Source organism: Ovis canadensis, chromosome 2 (assembly GCF_042477335.2).
Source record: "Ovis canadensis isolate MfBH-ARS-UI-01 breed Bighorn chromosome 2, ARS-UI_OviCan_v2, whole genome shotgun sequence".
In the NCBI taxonomy this organism is placed as follows: domain Eukaryota; kingdom Metazoa; phylum Chordata; class Mammalia; order Artiodactyla; family Bovidae; genus Ovis; species Ovis canadensis.
In genome coordinates this window covers 241185435-241207283 of record NC_091246.1, presented here as the reverse complement: position 1 = coordinate 241207283, position 21849 = coordinate 241185435, and the positions used below count along the sequence as shown (strand labels likewise).

Genomic DNA, 21849 nt, shown 5'->3' with positions numbered 1-21849 from the left:
CTCTACTAAAACCGAGGGGAGCTAGGGGCCTCTTCATGTCCGCGGTGGCGACTCCTACTCCGGCCTAGCAACGTGAGCCCCGCCCAGCGTCGCTTGGCAACCCCGAGCCCAGCAACCTCCGGCCACGCCCCCTAGTAACAGCTCGTCTTATCCGCGCTTCTGGCCATCTCTGCCAAAGAAAAGGCAAGGGGCTGTGGACTTCGGCCAAAAGGTGGGTGAAGGTTTTGCTGTCCAGACCTCGAGGCAGCCTGAGGATTTACGGGATCACCTATAGTCCTCTCCGCGGCGCAAGGTGCCAGAGGGCCGCATTATCACTCCCTTTTACAGAAGGGAAAACTGACGCTCCGAAAGGAAGTTTCAGTCCAGAGTACGGAGCTGCTTCTTCCTTGAGTGCTTGGGAAAGCAGCAAACGCTCTCCTGTTTTCCTGAGAGGAAGCCCTGGGCCTTGAGAGGGGGCGCACAGCCGTCCCCTTACTGCCTTGTATTAAAATAATGACCCAAGTTGCTGCCGAGTCAGCATCCAGCCGCAGGTTGCATGGTAATTTGCGTAATTTGCATACAAGACGGAGGCCCAGACAAGGCCCTCGGAACCCTGCCCCCTCCCCCGTTCATCAATCCAGTTCCCACTGTCCCACCCTACCCCCGCACGTGCTTCCAATCCCTGCCGCTAAATTCCCACACTTTGTCCCTCCCCCAGCTGGGCCTCCAGTCCTGCCAGCCCCGACCTCCATCCCAAGGTCTAGGGCCCCCTCTGCTGTCGATCGCGAGTAGGGCAGCAGCAGAGCTCGTGGGGCAGACAGGTGGTACACCCCCAACTACTGTCCCAGTGTTCCCAGCCCAGGGCAACGAAGGTAGACAACCGGTGGGAAGTGGTACAACCCTTCAAGCCGAAGCAGCGGGGGTAAGGCTGGCGTCCTGCCGCAAGTTCTCTCCTCCAATGCTAGCCCTGCTTCCGGACCCTGAGTTAGGCAGCCAGGAGGCAGTTAGTTCCTATGCTGCTCTCTGGAGGTGCACACACACTCAGATACCTTACAACTGCAGCTGCTGTTAGGAGCTCACCCTAGCCCCCAAACAAAGCAACACCATCCCGCCCTAACAACAGCCTCCAAACCCACCCTGAGAGTCCACATCCCAAACCAAGACCCTTGGTTTGTCTCCAGTATCAGTCCCTGGGGGCTGGCAAGAGGAACAAAGAAGAGACATCAGAGACCCACAGACACAGAATCAAACGCACACACATGCCCACAGCACTAGACACACAGAGACCCTCAGATACGCACAGAAACAGAGACATGGGGATTATGGTGGTGACCTCCAGCTACCCAAAGGGGAAAACCTTGGTAACTGAAAAATTAAGAAACCCCTGCAACTTGTTCTCCTCCTCTCCCTAACAATCTTTAAGTGTCTATGCCCTTTCAAAAACCCTCATTTCTTTCTCTCTCCCCAACCTAGAGCTGCCCTCTCTCCCATCACTACTTCTTCCATCCAGTTCAAAATACTTATTAAAATGTTTCCAGAGCCCACCATGGCAACAGGTGAACCCTGGCGCACAGGGATGGCCCTGGGCCTCAGATACTCAAAGGTGCCCCGCCCCTCCATCCCTAGCACTTTAGCTCTGCCATACCTGTGCACACAATCTTCCAGATACACCCACCCCAACCCACACAGGGCCAGTCCCAGGGTCCCTCCTGTCCAGCCAGCAGATGTAGTCTCAACTTTGCCAAATTCTTTATTAAACCAAAAATCAACACCAAGCAAATAGAACAGCAAACGTAAACAGCTAACCCTCTCCTTCCTATATCCCTGTTGCTCTCCCTGGAACACTTAAGAGTTCAGCACTGATGGGGGAATTAAAACCCCTCTTCTATGAGTAATGAGGGTCAGGTCTCTCCAGGAAGGGGACTATCAGTGCCAGCTCCATCTGTAGGGCCCAAAGAGGAGTCCAGGGCTGGGCCAGGGGGCTCTGGAGCTGCAGGGGGCTGGCAGAGAAGGCCAAGAGTCCCAGGGACTGTGGGAGGCTGAGCGGGGGGTTGGGAAAGTTCCTCCTGTCCTGGGGACATCAGTGAGGCTTGGAGCTGCTGGGTCATGGCCACCAGGGATTCGAGATGCTGGAGCAGGGCTTGGTTGGGACAGGAAGCCCTGTGGCGGTGCTGGTCATGGCCAACTGGTAATGCTGAATAGGGATGCCAGGACTGGCACCAGCCTGGTTTTGGAGGCCATGGCCCTCGCCCAGGACCCTGCCGGGTCTCAGGCTCTCCCCACAGACTCCCCCTGCCTCTGGGTGGTCTTTGCCAAGCACAAATTCCCCTTGGAGCCAGGCTGTCTTTGCCCTGGCTCTGCTGCACGGCACCCCCTGGGGGAGCGGAGCCCTTCAGGGCCACATGTGGTCCCTTGTCCTCTGGCTGGTAGTATCTCATCTCCACTTTTCTGTTGAAGGAGACCATTTTGTGAACCTTCCCCCTCAAGGCACCAGATCCTGCCATGGCCGGAAGCCCTGTTTGTGGGAGCAGCACAGCCAGCAACAGGCTTGAGTGAGTGGCTTCCAGGCCTGGAGAAAGATGGGGGAAGAGACCAAAGGCCTGCACAGAGAGAACTCACAGCCCCCAGAAACTGCATTCTGTCTGTGGCCAAGAGGTCTACAGCTTAGACCCCAAGAGAGCTTTCCAGCAGTAAGATGGGGCCCATGAGGGGCTGAGAAAAGTAAGTAGAAGGGTTTAAGATGCTCTCATGATGAGAGAACGGGTTCACTGGCTGAGAATGAGGCATGGATAGTTTGATCTCCAGACTGTGATTCTACCGTACAGTCCCCAGATCAGGCAGCCCAGGAACATCAAACCCTCTGCTCAGGAATAGGCACATCCCACTCCTTGATTCCACCCCACCCCCTTGCCCCCAACCATGCTTTCCTGGAGTCACGCCCTGGAGGCTATCCATGCACAAAAGCCAAGCCTGGCCCAGGACAGCTGTGGTAGGGCCCAGGACAGCTGTGGTAAGAATCTCTCTCCTTTCTCTTTTATTTAGGCCTGGCTTTCAGCCGATTATTTCTGGTTCCTGCCTCTGCTCTGCCGTGTTTGAGTCCACCGTGAATGGCCAGTGAGTTTCTTATCAGCCTTATTGGAGAGGCTGTCTAAGTGGTGGCTAGGAGCCCAGTTTCTGCTACTGACTGACTCTGTGACTCTAGACAAGTCACTTGCTTTCTCCCTACCTCAGTTTCCTCATCTATGAAATGAAGAAACTAATAGTACCATTCTGATAGAGTAATGCTGAGGACTGACTGACTTGATATGAACGCTGTCTGGCACATACTAGGCAGTGTACCAGTCTGTTCTCACATGTGCCTGTCCCAGGAGTTCCCTGCTGAGACGTGCCTGCCTCCACAGAAATGGGGTGACTATGTCAGCAACGCCCATCTGGCCACCAAGTGAGGGGAGGCAGGGTGTGGGACAGGCATCGGGCACTCACCTGGACCTCCAAGAGAGCGCAGCCTGGAGGGCAGGGGCTGGAAGGCAGGCAGGGGCAGCAGGACCAGCTTCACCTGCCCCATGGCTGCCAAGGCGTGGCGCTGCTTGATATTGAGGTAGGAGTACAGCAGGTGGCAGCTCTGGGTGTCCCGAGAGCTCCGTGGGCACAGTCTGACCACGCAAACGTCCTGTGGTTGCAGGAAGGAGCAGATTTAGCAACAGTCATGCTTTACTCCTATGAACACGCCTGGTCTCATGTCAACCTCTGAGAGCCATGTGAGGAAGTGTCCCCATTTTTCAGAGGTGGGAAGAGAGGGACTTGCCCAGGGTCATACAGGAGGTCTTCAGTCACTGGGGGGGAACTGGACCCAGATATCTTAAATCAGGTCTCTGCTCCAGAGTTGGAGCAAAAGAAAGCTCAGGGCTGGGGGAAAGTGCTAGGAGGAGAGGTGGTTCTCGTGGCGGGGTGGTTACCTTGGCCTCAGCTGGGCAGATGCTGGCCAGAAAGTCCCAGACAGCATCAGGGGCGATGCAGCTTGCAGAGCGGATCACCTGGGGCAGGGCCTGCAGGCAGGTAAGACTGCCAGTCAGCCTCCCAGCTTCCCACCCACTTAGGGCAGACTCAGGACCAGCTACCCGAAGTCACAGCCTGTGGCCAAGAGGACGGGCAGGCAGTCGATCAGAGCCCCCCTGGTTGTTGGGGCCCTAATTACTCCTGGAGGCCTACAGCCTGTCCTGGCCAATCTGCAACTTCTCAGAAACCCCTAACTCCCTCCTTAAACCCCTCATCCAATGTTTCAGCTGATCACTCGCTCATTCCTGGTTTCCTCTGAACCAGGAAACACCAGACCTTGTCCTGGGTCCTTCCTGCTTTATGCTTTGGGTTACAGGGAGTCCTTTGCCCATGTGTGAAGTGCAGCTGGCATCTCATTTGCCCCTATGCCTAGCATGGGGCCAAGCACAGAGAGGGTGCCAATGATTTGTTTCAGAATGATGAGTGTGTCAATGAATGAATGGTGGTGTGTGTAGCTGAGGGGGCTGGTTAGTGTGCGAGGGAGTCCCCAGAGACCAGGGCAGGAGTACCTGGATGAGGCGACAGCTGTGTCCTGAGACCAGCTGGGCCCTGACCCGGAACCGCTTGATGCAGAACATGTCCAAAGATCCTTCCCAGGGCACCTGGCTGGGCAGGGCCTTTGTGGGCCCAGCAGGCATCTGGAGCCTAGAAGGAGGGACAGAGAGACAGGGCCAAGGAGAACAGGTCATCAGGGCTTCCCCGGCAGCTCCTTAGTTTTCAGAGAAGGTCCTGTGACTCCAGTGGGTGCTGGAACACTGGTCCAAGTAAGGCCTTACAAGGCGGAGACCAGTAGGTGGGGTGATTAGTTCCATTGCACAGATGGGCAAACTGAGGCCCACACAAGAGGCAAGATTTGCCTAAGGCCATATGGAAAAGCCCAGGCTTTGTCTGCTGCCCTAGTGGGTGCCTCGCCTACCCACCCTGCTGGGTTGCCCACCTCCTTGCCCACTTCCCCACACCTGTCCTTGCGCGCTGCTAGAGGCTTCTCCTTGTTTTGGGGCATATCTGGAAAGGACACAGGAACCTGGCTTGGGCCTCTCTGGAAAGCATCATGCCGCATCCTCCTTGCAGCTTTGAGGGAGCCTGGCTGCTCACGTGAGGGCTTCCAGTCTGCAAAGAGCAGAGGCAGGAGCTGAAATGGAAGCCAGCAGCTAGGCTGCAGCCAGCCCAGGGCATTACAAACTGGGTTTGAACCAAGCCCTTTTCGAGGTGACCTGGGACACCCTGCCACCATTGCCCCAAGTCATGAATCCATGTTGCTGCTGAAGCCCACGCCAGTCCGGGCCTGCCCGCCGCCCCTGCGCCCCTCCTGGGTCTCCCCCGACCTGTGCAGATGCGGCAGCTGGGGTCTAGGAAGTGGTGCTCGTGCTGCTCCGTGCTCTCCCTCGATGTGGCGGGCAGGGCCAGGGGGCCGCCATCTACGGGCACCATGGGTCCCTGGGAGGCACAAGAGGAGAGAGGGGGTGGGCTGGGGAGGTGGCCGGGGAGTCAGGAGGCCTCCTGTTATATGGGGGCCTCAGCAATGTGGTTTTATGTTTCTAAATAAACACGCCTGGTCTCATCTGAATCTCTGAGAGCCGTGTAAGGAAGAGTGTCCCCATTTTCCAGAGGTGGGAACAGAGGGACTTGCCTAGGGTCACACAGTAGCTCTGCAGTCACAGGGGGAACTGGACCCGGATACTGTAAACCAGGCCTCGGCTAGCTGGAGCAGAAGAGAGCTCAGGGCTGGGGGGACAGTGCTAGGAGGAGAGGTGGTTCTCACGGCTAGGCGGTTACCTTGGCCTCAGCTGGGCGGATGCTGGCCAGAAAGTCCCAGACCACGTCAGCCCAATACGTTCTTTAATAACAAAAGGTACCACGAACTTGTTACAAAAAATTTAGAAAACATGGAGAATTTGAAAAAAAAAAAATCACTCCTTGTCTCACCACTCAGAAGCAACTGCTGATATTTTGGGTATTCCTTTATAATAGCTTATCTGTACCCAGAGTTTTGGGAATCCTTTTGCTAAAAGAGCTGGGGGATTTCCCTGGTGGTCCAATGGTTAACAATCTGCCTTGCAGTACAGGGGATGTGGGTTTAATCCCTAGTAGGAGAACTAATATCCTACATGACACGGGGCAACTAAGCCCGCACACCACAACCAGAGAAGCAGGCAGGCTGTAACGAAGATCCCTAGGGCTGCAGCTAAGACCTGACACAGCCAAATACGTCAATAAATAACTTTAAAAAAAAAAAAAAGGAGCTGGGATTATACATGCAAGCTTGTCTTTTCATTTTGTCCATGAACCCCAGCAGAGGCATCTACCATGTTACATGGTCCCTATAGACACCGCACTCATGGGGTGGACTGGAGTGTGTGCATCACCGCTGTTACACTGTTGAATGACAACTGGGTCATGCCCAGGCTTTCACTAGTACAGATAACACTGAGGACATCTTTGAGCAGAAAGTATTTTCCTAAACTTTCAATTTACCTCCTTAGGATGAGTTCTCATAAGCAGATGACAGAATCGGGGAGAATGAACATTTTTAAAGTCCTAATGCTCATTGCTAAATCAGCCTTTTACCTTACAATAGAACCAGCTTTAAACACAGAGCAAACATTTCTTTAGGAAGATTTGAAAAGATCTTGAAACTTACTTTTCCCTTAAAACCACCTCTAGAGCAGTGGACAAGGCTCAAGCTTTGGAGTCAGACAGCCTGGGTGCCAGTCTCCCCCACTGCCAACTAAGCGACCTTGGATTTGAGGTGCCTCACCCATCTCACTCATCGTGAGGTCTGAATGAGGCACTGCTTGTAAAAGGGGTGCATAGTAGGTGTTCAACCGGAGGGACTGCTATTCTGTGTCATCTTCCCCTCCCCTACTCTCCAACCACTCTCTCTACCCATCTGTCTCTGGCTCCTCCCCCTACATTTGCATTCACCTTTCTCAGGGAATGCAGATTGGCTTGGGTTGGGGAGCAGCCAGACCCCCTCAGGGCTCTTCTCTGCACCGCCAGCAATTCTGGTTGTTGGCTTGGATACTGGTACAGAAGAGTAGGGATTTCTGTGGGTCATGGTCACGGCCGTTTCCCCAGGAAACATGGCTCAAGGGACCTGCCCAACACTCCCCTATCCTGGACACACAACTGATTAGACCAGGATGAACATCCAATCCATGGAACACCCAACCAAAGCCAAAGCAGCCTTCTCCTGGGAGTGACTGAAGTGAGCCAAGGAGGCGCTCCAATTGGCTGCAGGAGGCTGACAATGGATTGGATGGATTCATTGATTGGAGGGCTGCTCCAGCCTGCTGGGCCAAGTGCAAGATGGAGGAGCCGAGGGGGTGAAGGAGCAGGATGGGCACGAGGATGGGGCAGACCCCAGGGGACAGAAGGACATGCTGCACAGATGGCCAGGACTCCACGCAGCTCCCTGCTGGAGCAACCTCGGTCCTTTTGCGGAACAGAGTAAGCCTCTGCTCCTTAACATTCCCAAAAGTCACTGCCTCAAACAGCGTGGCCCTCCTGCTTCCCAACCTGGGATGTGGTCGGAGTGCCTGAGGTTGGAGGGAACTGCAGAGACGGGACTCACTACTCCACACGTCGGGTTAGGCCAAAAGGCGGGGGAGCAGCACTGAGAAGGTGTCGGGACCCAGACCCTGTGCAGCAACCAACTCCGGTTTACAGCGACAACCCTGGGCCTCAGCGCAGTCAGGTGCCTTGCCCACGGCCACACGGCTGGGGAGGTGAGGGCTGGGCCCGTGGGCACAGGCCCTGCCTGGCAACCACCAGGTCAGGCTCCCACTTACCACCAGGTCCTCCAAGGTCAGCGTCTGGTCCATGTCCCGCAGGATCTCGACTTCCCCCTTATGGGTCAGCTTGGAGGCCGGGAGGCTACGCGGCTCCTTCTGCAGCTGCTCAATGATCTCCAGGCCCTGGTAGAGGGGGCAGGCCCTGCTCAGCTGGGGTTGGGGGCTCTGGCCACCAGGAGCCCACGTGCTCCATTTCCTCCTCCAAGGTCCCTCCACTGTCGCTCCCCTGCCATGCCAGCCGGTTCCCTTCATCCACACCTCTGCTTCTGCAGCTCCCTAACCTGGGCAGACCTCCACCAACTGCCCTACCTTTCCACAGTCCACTCATTTACCCTCCAACTCAAACCCTGCCTCCCCCAGGAAGCCTTCCTGAACTTTGCTCCTCCCACAAGTCAAACCCGCCCCAGACGGTATCCCACCCACTCTCTGTCCTGGAAAAGAGTGTGTGGTGTTGTCGAGAAAGCAGAGCCGCCGGCCCACCAGCTGCCACTAATAAAAACCCACAATGTGGTGTGCCCTTGGGCAAGCCCTTCGTGGCTCTAAGCTTCAGTTGATCTGTTCTTTAGAAATGAAATTAAGATTGTCATATTAAACAGCTTATATAGAGTGCTTACCCTAGAGTCTAGTTCATAGTATTTGCTCCTTGTGATCCTTATTGTTGATCAATGTCATCCTATCTGAAATGTTTCTGGAAAGCCTGCCTGTCCCTTTCTAACAACCCCTGGAGAACAGAAGCCCAGTCCTCCCTGTAGGGCTGGATTTGTGGGCATGGGCTCCATGCAGTAGCCCAGGGCCCTGTTCTAAAAGGGCTCCATGCTTCATGCTGCTGTCGTCTTGAAATTCTTAATCATTCAACAAAGTGCTCGCGTTTTCATTCTGCAGGGGCCCCACAGTTTACACAGATGACCCTACTCCCTGACCCCGACAATGCCCCGATAGAAGCTCAGACTGCAGTGGGCAGACGGACCTAATGGATTCCACGCATTAATTCTAACCAGCCTAGTATCTGTCAGAACAAGGTCTTAGTGCTCCCAGTCCATCCATGGGCCCCACTCCCTCGGTCAGTCCCCCTCTTTCTCACTGAGCCACCAACAACCATTACACAAACATCTCCCAAAGCTGCTCAGTGCCCACCACACTTCCTGTCTCAGAGCCATTCCCAGGGAGGGAAAGACCCACAGACACAGAGTGTGTGGGGGTGTAACTGTGAAGTGCGGGAGGCTGTGGGCTTCCTCACCGGGCCTGGGGCACCAGGAAGACATTCAGCCTTTTCTGGAACTTCTGGGGCTGGGACTGGAGCGGAGGCCTCGCACTGGGTCTACCCACCATAGATGGCGGATGATATTCCTGGACTCGAGAGTCTGGGCCATCATCCCCAGTCCCCCTCAGCCCGACACACACACCCCGAGTCCAGCTCCACAGAAAAGCCAGGGGACGACCACACCTCCAGGGACGTCACCTCTACCAGGCTCTCCATCCTCAACCCCCTTCATTTCTGCCTCTTCTCCCGTTTTATTCCCCCTGTGAGAAGAGGCTTTCTGACCCTCTCCCCGTCTGCCTGCTCTGTTTCCTCATTTCTGCTTCTGTCTATCCTGGGCTCCCATCTCACCGCCTTCTTCCTCACTCTGTCTCTCCAGCTCCATCCTCGGAGCTCCCCCAAGTCCCTCCGCCAGGTCCTGACCTGATCCGACAACTCACCCTCTTCTCCTCCCGGTCCCGCCAGCGGGCCAGCTCTTGGGGGGCCAGTTGGACTGAACTCATCCGCACCAGGCCATGGGGGGTGATGTCTCCATGAACCACTTTGAGAAACAGCTCCTACAGGGGTAGGAGCTACATAACGCCGCTTGGAGAACCCCCACCCCAACCCTGCCTGGCACTCCCAGGTCAGGCTCCCAAATACTCCAGGGCTTCCCACCTCAGAACAGGCCCCAGCCCAGCCCAGAGGCCCGCTCACCGGGTTCCTGGGGTCCCGCAGGTTGAACAGCAGGCTGCGGTACTTGGTCTTGTAGCGGCCGTTGGTGGCTTGTGTCAGGTTGAAGAGGGCTGCCTCGATGCCAGCAGCGATGCCCTCCACGACCTTCTCACTAAGCACCAGGTCTGGGTGCTTCCGAAGGCTGTGGGGTGGGGAGGGGAACAAGGGCAGGGCCAGGTCACTGAGCCTGAGAGCGGGCAGGCGTGGGGAGCAGGGTTTGGGCCAACTCCGGTTTCTACTCTGAACATTTTCCTAAGTGAACCCCTCTCTCCTCACTCTGTGAGGAACAGGTATTATCATTCCCCACTTACAGATGGGTGGCTGCTGCTCAGAGAAGATAAGGAGCTTGCCAAGGCCACATGATGAGTGGAAAAGCAAGGTCCAATTGCTCAGCCCCTGCTCTCCCTGACCAGGGAACCAGGGTATGGATGGAGGGGCAGAAGCCGGGGGGTGGGAGGGTGAGGCACTGGTCAAGGCAGAGGATGGAGACCTGGTCCTGGAAATAACCCTGAATCATCAGCCACTGACTTGCTGTGTGGCCTTTGCAAAATCCTGCCCTCTCTGGGCCTTGGTCTCACCGTTAGTAAAATGAGCGCTCTGAGCTCAGATATCTGAGATGGTCCCAGCACAGAGTTGCCCCGTGTCTGAAAGAATTTTCTGTGGGTGATATCCACAAGGACCGAGCAGACACTCAGAGCTGCAGTGGCTTAAAGGAAAAGCGCCACCTTGAAGCCAGAGAGACCCAGGTTCAAATCCGGCTCTCCACTGGCTTGCTGTGTGGGCAAATGGCCTCACAGGACAAAAGGGGGTTAGTGGTACACACACAAGCCCTCAGAACACGGCACAGCCTCAGGAGGTAGGACATGTGAGGGCAGCCCTTCAGGATGTCCCGGGTGTCAGAGGAGGTGGAGTAAGGCCTTACCGACTCCACAGCGCCTCCTGCATGGTGCGGACCACGGTGTCCCGTACCCCAGTATCCAGGGGTGGCTTCTCCTGTTGGGGCTGAAGCTGAGCTGTGGGGAGAGAGAGTCATGGGCTCCCAGGGGATGCTCAGGGCAAGGGAGTGGGGCAACTCAAGGCTGAGGGGCTTCAGGAGGTAAAGAAGGGGTCCCACCTCAGGGACCCAAAGTGTCTAGGATGTCTGTCTGCTGAGCCCAGGCAGCCAGCAGCCCCACCCCTTTGGGGAAGGACTGCAGGCAGATGATGAGGGGAGGAGAGGAGTCCCAGCAGGGGTCAGGCCAGGAGCTGGGCATGAGCCCCGTGTGTCCTCAGAAATTCCTGGAAGACAGGCGGCTGCTGAAGGGCACCCTCCACAGCCCCTCACCTAAGTCCTCGCCCCCTGCTTGTTCTCCAGGTTCCTCCTCTTCAGCCTCCACTGGGCTGCACTGTTGGGGAGGGGTGAGAAACTGAGGCCTCATCCCTGGGTACAGCCTCCCAGCCCCAGGGTCGGGGGCAGGGGCACTGTCTCTCCAGTCACCTGTGCACCCCCACATTCGCCCTGACCTGTGCCCAGGGAGGGAGACCACGTGGCCAGAGCAGAAGCACTCACCCCTAGACCCTCAGCACTGGGCTTCTGAACACGAACCCTCACCTGCAACAGAACGAGGACGCAGAGAAGAAGGGGGAGTCCCTGGGGTGCAGGGAGTGACTCCTGGGGATGGTGAAAGGGGTCAGAGAGACCACCAGGGTCCCCCTTCCCGAGGGAGGTGGCTAGAGGATCTTGGAATGGCGGGACATGCCAGTTGGCCAGGAAGGAAGGTCCATGACCGCTCTCTCCCCAGATGCATGGAGGCCACGGGCCCTCCCTCCCTCCCTCGCTGCAGCCAAGCTCCTGAACTCAGCAGTGCAGAGGAAGGAGCACACAGACACCAGGTTAGATGACAGGCTAATGCACCCCCGGCTGTCACATTCTGTGTGACCGTGGGCAAGTCACAGCATCGCTCTGGGCTGCAGCAACGCCTCTGTGAACCACACGCCCATGTGTCTCTCCCAGCAGGATTAAGTGACGTCAGTGTAAAGACCCTGTTCTGTACCTGGCGCCTCATGCGGCCCCGGGCCCTGCACCTTTTCTTCTTTCTGGGCCTCTGGACAGATGAGGCTGAGTAGGCCTCCATCATGTCCTCCAGAACCTCCAGCCTTGGAGGTAGCTGCCCCCCTGCCTGGCTGTAGCTCACGGCCCCCAGGAGGTAGATCACTGGTTCGGAACCAACCTGCCAGGGGAGAAGTGCCTTTCAGACCGCTAACCTCACCTGCAATTTACGGTCCTTTCTCTTCCCCGCTGAACTGTAAGCTCCATGAGGACAGAGAGCATGTGTGTCTTGGCCCCCACTGTACTCCCAATGCCTGGAAAAGGCCCGGCACGCAGTAGGGTTCAGTAAATGTTTGCTGACTGCCTGGTCTCCATCCCAGGAAAGGAGCCTGGCTTCATTTTCATCCTCTCGGCTTCACCCTTCCTCCCAGCCATGTTCACAGTTACCTGGACCCTGTACCGAGACCCTTCTCACCCTTACGACCAGAGGTGCTCATATCCTGTTCTGAGTCCACCCTCTCTTTCTCAAAATCTCTGTCAGGCCCCTTTTTTGGGGTCAGTGACTTGCCTTTTCCCCCTGAAGCAGACACATGGTGAACATATCCATCACCCCTCTGAAAGCCTACTGATCATCCCTCTGTTACCCAGAGAGAAAGCCCTTCATGACCCATTCAAGGTGCAGAGTAGTTCTGGGTCTTCTGATGACCTATAGGACCTATTCTGCTCCCCTTTCCGCTTTGGCCGCCAGGAAGCTCAGTTTTAACTTTAAACCTCCAGGATTGGTAGAGTAAGGGGTTGTTAGTAACAAGTAACAAGGGGTTGTTAGTAACAAGTGCCCCTTCCCCTTGCCCTTTTCTTGCTTTCTTTAGACTTTTATCCCATTTCAGTGTATTTTGATTCTTCCAACTTGTTACAAGTCACCAGGAGTTGTTTTGAAAGTAGATGGGTCTGAAAACTAATCCTTGAGTGAATGATCATGAATGGTCAGGTTCCAAGGTTTGGGGGAAAATGGAAGTCTGAGATTCACATCATAGGGAGTAAGGATGCTCTGGAAGAGGGCAGGCAGGGGCAAGGGGCTGAGATTGTCTCTGGGGAGGACCCCTCCCACCCCCACCAGACCTCAGAAGAGGGAGAAAGAAGAGCAGTAATCAAAAGCAAAAACCTACGTAACACACAAGCTTCACTCCATGGGCCATTCTCATCGCCTCCTTGGAGAGAAAGAGGATAGAAAGATTAGGATTCAGAGGACCCAGTGACCACCCCCCCCCCCCACGGCAGTGAATTCATAAGAAGATACCGACACAAAGGTGAAAGATGTATATTCAGTGTTCACCAGGTTGGCATTTGTAACTAAAAAATGGGGTACAATCCAATGTCCATCAAAAGGAGAATGGTTAGTAAATAGCAACATATCATACTATGGATTCTAAAAGTGAAAGCTGCTCAGTCGTGTCTGACTCTTTGCAACCCCATGGACTATTAAGGCCATGAAATTCTCCAGGCCACAATACTAAGTGGCCATTAAAAAGAGTGAGTCATCGTAAAAACCACCGTTTGTTGAGGGCTCATAAAGCAGCTGGCTGTGGAGGGAGCATGTCATACATGATCTTACTAAGATCTCTGAACAACACCATGGACTATGTACTATTTCTACCCTCATTTTACAGATGATGAAACTGAGGCTCAGAGAGGCTCTGAAAAGTCCTGGAGCTACTAAGCGGCAGAGCTAGAATTAGAACCTAGTTCTGTCTGACTCCAAAGTCCAGGCATTTAACTGCTGAGCTATGTGGGGAGCACTGCCAGATGTGGTAAGATTCATGGAAAGATGTCAAGCTGCATAGTTTGGAGAAAAAGAAAAAAAATAGGTTATGGAGAAGTACATGTTGCATAAGCCGATTTATGTAAATATATATTTATAGACGCATAAGACAGGTTATCTCCGGGGAATGAAATTCCAGGGGGACTTTCACTTTCTACTCGTAGACACCTGGGTATTTATGTTATTCAAAATGAGCATGTGGTTCTTTTACAATTACATACTATTTTTAAAATTAGAAAGTTCAGAACAATGTGTGTAGTGTGCTACCATTTGCTTTAAAAAGAGACAGAATTTTCAATTTGTATTTGCTTGCATCTGCATAAAATACCTCTGGAAGTATCCACAAGAACCTGGTAACAGAGGCTTCCAGTGGGAAAGGAACTGGGAGCTGGGAAGGAGGTTTTTCACTTTTTTTTTAAACCATGGGAATGAATCAGCCTTTCAAAAAAGTAAATTGAGAAGAAAAAAAAAGGGGAGGAGATAAGAAAACAGGATATCTGGGAAGGAAAGCAGGCAAGAGATTAAGAATGGTCTTTCCCAGTTTAAAACCTTTAGGCTGACCCCTCTTCTCAGGAGTCCACATACCAGTGTTATGAGGCTCCAAACAACAGGCAGCAGAATCAGACCGGCAAAGACTTCAGATACTGGACTTATCAGACAAGAATACAACATATGTATGTATAATATGCTTAAATAAATAAAAGGTGAGGGGACCTTCCTCATTGTCCAGTGGTTAAGAGTCTGCCTTCCAATGCAGGGACATGGATTTGATCCCTGGTCAGGGAAGTAAGATCCCACATGCCTCAGGGCAACTACACCAGCACACTACAACTAGAGAAAGTTCGCATGCCACAATGAAGCCCCAGTGCAGCCAAAAAAGAAAAAAAAGAAAAGGCGAGGTCAAACATATCAGTCAGTTCAGTGGCTCAGTCGTGGCTGGCTCTTTGCAACCCCATGGGCTGCAGCATGCCAGGCTTCCCTGTCCATCACCAACTCCCAGAGCTTGCTCAAACTCCTGTCCATCGAGTCGGTGATGCCATCCAACCATCTCATCCTCTGTCATCCCCTTCTCCTCCTGCCTTTAATCTTTCCTAGCATCTGGGTCTTTTCAAATGAGTCAGTTCTTTGCATCAGGTGGCCAAAGTATTGGAGCTTCAGCTTCATCATCAGTCCTTCCAATGAATATTCAGGACTGATTTCCTTTAGGATGGACTGGTTTGATCTCCTTGCAGTTCAAGGGACTCTCAAGAGTCTTCTCCAAAACCACAGTTCAAAAGCATGAATTCTTTGGTGCTCAGCTTTCTTTATAGTCCAAATATATGATGAAGGGCAAAAATACATATAAAAGACCAAGCATATTTGGTTGGGAACCAAACACAACTTCTGGAAATGAAAAATATGATAATAAGTATGAAAACTTAAAAAGTCAATATATAGGCCTAACAGTATTAGACAGCTGAAATAAGCTAGTGAACTAGAAGATAAGTTTAAAGAAATTATCCAAATTATTCACAGCACAGAGACCGTGAAACACAATCAAAGAAACAAAAAAGTCAGAGTGAAAAGCACTGATTTCACTCAAACCAAAGTTCCAGAAAGAGAGAACTGAGCAGAGGGAGTATTTGAAGACAGATGACTAAGAATTTTCCAGAACTGATAAAAGACAACAATTTACAGATTCCAAAAGCTTGGTGAATTTCAAAAAGTTTAAGTAAAAGTAGATTCACACCTAGATACATCACAGTGAAATTTCGCCACAGCAATGATAAGGACATCCTAAAAGCAACAAGAGAAAAAATAACCATCTAACACTTTGCTAGCCATCTAGCACTGACAATGTGCTATCACTGTTCTGAATACTCTCCACGTTAGTTTCCTTAATCTGCACCAAAACCCTGTGAGTCAGATATCGCTACTATTATTGCCCTTGTTTTACAGAAGTGGAAACTGAGGCACACAGAGGTGCAGAAAGGCTAGTCAGTTTCCTCAGTGTCACACAATTAGTAAACCAGAGATCTGAGATTTACATCCTGGCAGTCTGATTTCAGGGGTTTTCCCTGGTAGCTCAGCTGGTAAAGAACGTGCCTGAGATGCAGAAGACCCCAGTTTGATTCCTGGGTCAGAAAGATCCGGGGGAGAAGGGTTAGGCTACCCCCTCCAGTGTTCTTGGGCTTCTGTGGTGGTTCAGATGGTAGAGAATTTGCCTGCAATGCAAGAGACCTTGGTTCGATCCCTGGGTTGGGAAGACCCCCTGGAGGAGGGCATGGCAACTCACTCCAGTATTCTTGCCTGGAGAACCCCATGGACAGAGGAGCCCGGTGGGCTACTGTCCCTGGGGTCACAAAGAGTCAGACAGGACTGAGCACGCAGCACAGGCTGATTCCAGAGGCCACATCTTTAACCACTGATGCTACAATACATGTGTGCGCTCAGTCATGTCCAAGTTTTTGTGATCCTCGTGGACTGTAACCCGCCAGGCTCCTCTGTCCATGGAATTTTCCAGGCAAGAATACTGGAGTGGCTGCCATTTCCTACTCCAGGGGATCTTCCCGACCCAGGGATCTAACCGGTGTCTCTTGCGTCTTGGCGGGTGAATTCTTTACCACTGTACCATAGGGGGAAGCCCAACGCTATAATGCCTCTCACCAAAAGATATTTTACTTACAAAGAAATGGCAGTTAAACTAACAGCTAACTTTTCAATAGTAATATGGATGGCAAAACATAGCAGAATAATATTTTTCAATGTGTTTAAAGAAAATAATTATCAATTGTACACCCAGACAAAATATTTTTTGAGAACGAAGATAAAGATACCATAACTTACAAGACAGAAACAGACTTAACAGACATAGAAAACAAACTTATAATTACCAAAGAGGATAGCAAGGTGGGGTATAAATTAGGAGTATGGGATTAACATACACACACTACTACACATAAAACAGATAAACAACAAGGACCTACTGTATAGCACAGGGAACTATATTCAATATCTTAGGATATATTGAATATAGTTCCTGGGAACTATATTCAATACCTTAGAATATACTGAATATAGTTCCCTGAGCACAGGGAACTATATTCAATATCTTAAAATATATTGAATATAGTTCCCTGTGCTATAATGAAAAGAATCTGAAAAAGAACAGATTCAGTGAACCAAATCACTTTGCTGTATACCTGAACCTAACATAACATTGTGAATTAATTATACTTCAATTTAAAAAGTTTAAAAAATTTTTAAATAAAGATATCATAGATAAAAACCTAGAGAGTTTTTTAAAATAATTTTATCTTTCTTAATAAACGTTAAAAGATGTACTTGAGGCAAAAGGAAGAAAACATGATCCAGACAGAAAAGCTGAGATGCAAAGAGGAATTCTGACCAAAGAAAATGATAAGTATGTGGTTAAACCTAAACAAACACAGATTCTATGAAACGATAATATTTGGGTAATTTGTGGGATTGGAAAAATAACTGAGGACTAACTTCCTAGATAACAACATCACATAAATTGGGAAGGTGCATGCCTGGAATTAAAGCATTCCAAAATCCTGTTATTTCAGAGGGAGATAGTAACTACCTTTATACTTTGATAGCCTAGGTATTTCTGTTGACATTTCTAACAGACATCAAAAGAATATAAATAGGACACAGAAGACTTCCACACTACTAGAGAGATAAAAAGGAATGAGAAAAAGCAGTCAATCTAAAAGGAGGTGATAAGCCCCACTTGGCTGCCAAAGATGGCGAAAGGGCAGTTCATCGTGCTCAGCGCCAGGAGCCATCATGGCCGAGCAGGTGCTTCTGGCCAGAAGGCTGTGGTCGTGTGCTGTGAGGGCATCAGCATCTCTGGCAATTTCTACAGAAATAAACTGAATTACCCGGCCTTCCTCCACAAACGGATAAACACCAGCCCCCTTCTGCGGCCCCACCACTGCTGAACCCCTGAAGGCCTGAGGCACACTGCTTTGCAAGACCAAGTGAGGCCAGGCCGCTCTGGACCACCTCAAGGTGTCTGAAGGGGTCCCACCACCCTATGGCCAGAAAAAGCAGATGGTGGTTTCTGCCTCCCTCGAGCTTGTGCGTCTGAAGCCCAGGCAGAAGTCTGCCTACCTAGGGCACCTGGCTCATGAGGTTGGCTGGATGTACCAGGCAGTAAAAGCCACCCAGAAGGAGAAGAGAAAAGAGAAGGCCAAGTACCATATGACGCTTTAACCTCTGCACCACCAGGGAAGCCCATTCTCGGAGACAGTAGTAGCTAAAGAGGTGACGGAAGCAGGCCGAAAAGAACACAGAAGAAAACTGAAAAATTCACAGAGGTCCTCAAGACCCATGGATTTCTAGTCTGAGGCCAATAAAATGGTTTACTCTTCCTGCTTGGCTTGACCTGGCCTTCCTCCATCACCACACTTGGCTGCAGGGGACCCCCAGGGGCTGCCATCCAGCTGCCACAGGCAGCCTGGGGTTAGAACACTGGGTGCAGAGGAGGGGCCTCTGCCATGGCTGTCTAAGAAGGGCCTTTTTAAAAGTGTAGACAGGGCTGTGTTGTCTACATGGTCTAAGGGCTGTGCAGGCATAACTTGCCTGAGACCTATTCCTTCATGAGAGTTTTAGGACACAGACGGTTGGAACAATCAGTGCTATTGCAATACTGGCAAAAGTGAGCTGGAAGGCTTAGTTGGAAGGGACACCACACTGAGTAAAAGGAGTCTGCTTAAGCTTCCCACATGGTCGGATATATACTCTGCAGCTGCTAGGATGTGAGACAATGGTTGGGCAGGAAGAATCTGGGGTTCTAAAAGGTATTTATGGAAGGGAAGTACAGCCAAGGGGTCACAGGCATTGCCCTTGTGTCTTCCCTATATTTTGTGATCCAATATTAATCAATTATTTTTAAAGAAAATATAAATAAAAGGAGGCAATAAAAGGGAGAAATTGTATAAAAAATGCAGGGTATATTCAAAGTACAAAATAAGGCAGTAGGAATAGGTTCAAATAAATTGATAACTACGACAAATGCAAATGGACTAACACTTCAAATGAATATAAAAATTATCAGATCTTTAAAAAAGAAAATCCAATTGTAAGATATTTCTAAAGGAATTTGAACAAGAGTAGATGTGTGTATAACAGAATCACTTTGCTGTACACATTAAACATATGTGTTAATCAACTACATTCCAATATAAAATTAAATTTTAAAAGTAATAAAATTTTTAAAAGGGAAAAAAAGTATTTGTAAAACCTATTTCTGAAACACAGTGATGCAAAAAGGTTAAGAGAAAAAAATGGAGTAATATGTGAATGGGTAAATACTAACCAAAATAAAGTTTTATAGCTACACTAATATCAGATAAAACAGATTTTAAGGCAAAAAATAATGAGGTAAAGACCTTATTACATAATGACTAGCAGTTTCACCAAGAAGCTGCAACAATTCTAAATGTATACGTATCTAGTAACAGAACCTCCAAAAACAGAAAGTAAAAATTGGCAAAGCATGAAGAAAATGACAAATCCACATTGCAGCAAGAAATTTTTATGTATTTCTCTTAATTATTGTTAAATCTAGCTGAAAAAAATCAGTCAGGAGAAAAAAGATTCAATGAAAACAATGAAGAAGCTTAACCTGTGTACATATATAGAACACTGTTCTTAACAACTAGAGTCCACATATCTTTTCAAGTATACATGCAACATATATGAAAATTAAACACAGCCTAAACCATAAAGCAAATTTCAGCAAGTGTCAAAAAATGAGTATTTTTTAGACCAACACTGCCCAATTAAATATGAATGTGAGCCATAGGTGTATTTTTTGAGTTTTCCAGTAGCCACATTAAAGAAGAGTAAAAAGAAACAAGTGAAATTCATTTTACATTTTACTTAACACATCCAAAACATCATTTCAACATGCATTGAGTTGGCCAAAAAGTTCCCTCGGTTTTAAAGTTAAAAACAAAAGACACATTTTTCATTTTCACCAAAAACTTCACTGGGCAATCTATGCACTGGTTGTTCCACTACCTTCTGCTATTTTTCAAGCAACTTCATAATTCCATCTCCATAAAACTTTTTATCTTTTTGAGCAAAAAATTGTTCCAGGTGCCTTTTATAGTCTTCCAGGAAACTGAATTTTTTCCCACTAGGAGAGTTTTATAAGGACAAACTAAAAAGACATCTGAAGGTGCAGTGTCTGGGGAACATGCAGATGAATCAGAATTTTCCAGCCAAGCTGTTAACCGTTTTTGCCTGGTCATCAAAGAAACATGTGATGTTGTGTTATCCTGATATACGTAGTCTGTTGACTAATTCTGGATGCTTTTCATCAAGTGCTGCCTTCAGTTGGGTCTAAATGGGAGCAATACTTGTTGGAATTAATTGTCTGGTTTTCCAGAAGGAGCTCATAATAGAGGACTCCCTTCCAATCCCACCATATATACAACATCACCTCTTTTGGCTGAAGACTGGCCTTTGGTATGGTTGGTGGTGGTTCATTTCACTTGCCCCAAGATCTCTTCCATTCCACATTATTGTACAGTGTTCACTTTTCATTGTCTGTCACAGTTTGTTTTAAAAACGGAACGTTTTCATTATGTTTAAGTAGAGAATCGCATGCAGAGATAGTCAAGAAAGGTTTTTTCGCTTAACTTAGGTGGGATTCAAACATCGAAGCAATTAACATGACCAAGCTGGTGGAAACGACTTTCAGCGCTTGATCTGGATATTCTAGTGTGTCGGCCACCTCCCATGCGGTGTAACACTGCATCTGTGCTCACTCAATGGTGTCCAACTCTTTGAGGCCCCATGGACTGCAGCCTGCCAGGCTCCTGTGTCCACAGGATTCTCCAGGCAAGAACACTGGAGTGGGTTGCCATTTCCTCCTCCAGGGGATCTTCCCGATCCAGGGATCAAACCCACATCTCATGTATCTCTTGCACTGGCAGGCAGATTCTTTACAACTGAGCCACCTGGGAAGCTGGGTATAACATTAATTTTAATTGTTCTCAATCAATGCCTCAATTTGATCCCTTTCAACTTCAATGGAAAGATCTCCCAGAGAAGGATATGGCAACCCACTCCAGTAGTCTAGCCTGGGAAATCCCATGGACAGGGGCTACATTCATGGGGTTGCAAGAGTCGGACACAACCTAGCGACTAAACCACCATCAGCACTACCCAACCGTAGAGCATCATCCAGTAAGCAATCTCCAGCATGAAACTTCAAAAACCACTTCTGAAATGTTTAATCACTCACAGCACCTTCTCCACACACTGCACAAATCTTTTTTTGCATTTCAGTTGTGTTTTTACCTTTCTCGAAATAATAAAGCATAGTATTCTGAAAATGTTTCTTTTTATCTTAATCTTTAATATTAAAATAGCCACTATTGTAAAGTAAAATAAAGTAAAAATAAAAATTAGAAAAAAAAGAAAACAAAGTGAAAAAAATAGCTACACAAAAATTCAAGACTGCGGGGAGAAATACCAATAACCTCAGATACACAGATGACACTACCCTTATGACAGAAAGTGAAGAGAAACTAAAGAGCCTCTTGATGAAAGTGAATGAGGGAAGTGAAAAAGCTGGCTTAAAATTCAATATTCAGAAAACTAAGATCATGGCATCCAGTCCCATCACTCCATGCCAAACAGATGGAGAAACAATGGAAACAGTGACAGACTTTATTTTCTTGGGCTCCAAAATCACTGCAGATGGTGACTGTAGCCATGAAATTAAAAGATGCTTGCTCCTTGGAAGGAAAGCTATGACCAACCTAGACAGAATATTAAAAAGCAGAGACATTACTTTGCAGACAAAAGTCCATCTAGTTAAAGCTATGGTTTTTCGAGTAATCATGTATGGATGTGAGAGTTGGACTATTAAGAAAGCTGAGCATCAAAGAATTGATGCTTTTGAACTGTGGTGTTGGAGAAGCTTCTTAAGAGTCCCTTAGACTGCAAGGAGATCTAACCAGTCCATCCCAAAGGAAATCAGTCCTGAATATTCATTGAAAGGACTGATGCTGAAGCTGAAACTCCAATACTTTGGCCACCTGATACGAAGAACTGACTCATTGGAAAAGACTCTGATGCTGAGAAAGACTGAAGGGGACGACAGAGGATGAGATGGTTGGATGGCATCATTGACTCGATGGACATGAATTAGAGCAAGCTCTGGGAGTTGGTGATG

At 49.6% G+C, this 21849-nt stretch overlaps 2 protein-coding genes and 1 pseudogene across 3 annotated transcripts in view; 1 reads left to right on the top strand and 2 right to left on the bottom strand.

Annotated features, from left to right (window-relative positions):
* Positions 1-1711: 1711 nt before the first annotated feature.
* Positions 1712-10053, bottom strand: LOC138434747 (SPOC domain-containing protein 1-like). Of its 2 annotated transcripts, XM_069579493.1 has the most exons (9): positions 9784-10053; positions 9528-9644; positions 7827-7952; positions 5361-5472; positions 4995-5145; positions 4545-4680; positions 3936-4025; positions 3463-3649; positions 1712-2548 (listed from the first exon to the last, which is right to left on the bottom strand). In XM_069579493.1, exons 2-9 carry the CDS (start codon positions 9588-9590, stop codon positions 1881-1883), a joined length of 1533 nt encoding a protein of 510 aa, XP_069435594.1. In that variant the 5' UTR covers positions 9591-9644; positions 9784-10053; the 3' UTR covers positions 1712-1880. The 2 variants fall into 2 exon arrangements, with proteins under 2 accessions (XP_069435594.1, XP_069435595.1); XM_069579494.1 differs by lacking the exon at positions 9784-10053 and having other exon boundaries at positions 4545-4694; positions 4994-5145; positions 9528-9605.
* Positions 9645-21849, bottom strand: part of SPOCD1 (SPOC domain containing 1) — a 24271-nt gene continuing 12066 nt past the window's right edge. The window contains exons 2-8 of the mRNA XM_069573783.1: positions 12997-13038; positions 11835-12011; positions 11279-11392; positions 11126-11186; positions 10724-10814; positions 9784-9988; positions 9645-9659 (exon numbers count right to left, since the gene is read on the bottom strand). Coding sequence (XP_069429884.1) covers positions 9645-9659; positions 9784-9988; positions 10724-10814; positions 11126-11186; positions 11279-11392; positions 11835-12011; positions 12997-13038 — 705 coding nt within the window. The remainder of the gene's footprint in view (positions 9660-9783; positions 9989-10723; positions 10815-11125; positions 11187-11278; positions 11393-11834; positions 12012-12996; positions 13039-21849) is intronic.
* On the top strand, positions 17399-18004 carry LOC138433147 (large ribosomal subunit protein uL13 pseudogene; annotated as a pseudogene).

What these genes read in the sequence shown, in the direction of transcription:
- LOC138434747 (XM_069579494.1), bottom strand. Translation starts at nt 9,590, where the DNA reads ATGAGTTCAGTCCAACTGGCCCCCCAAGAGCTGGCCCGCTGGCGGGAC. An exon ending in GGGACCGGGAGGAGAAGAGG is followed by an intron (nt 7,953 to 9,527) that starts GTGAGTTGTCGG and finishes CCCCTCTACCAG; the next exon opens with GGCCTGGAGATCATTGAGCA. An exon ending in ACAGCTGTCGCCTCATCCAG is followed by an intron (nt 4,026 to 4,544) that starts GTACTCCTGCCC and finishes ACCTGCCTGCAG; the next exon opens with GCCCTGCCCCAGGTGATCCG.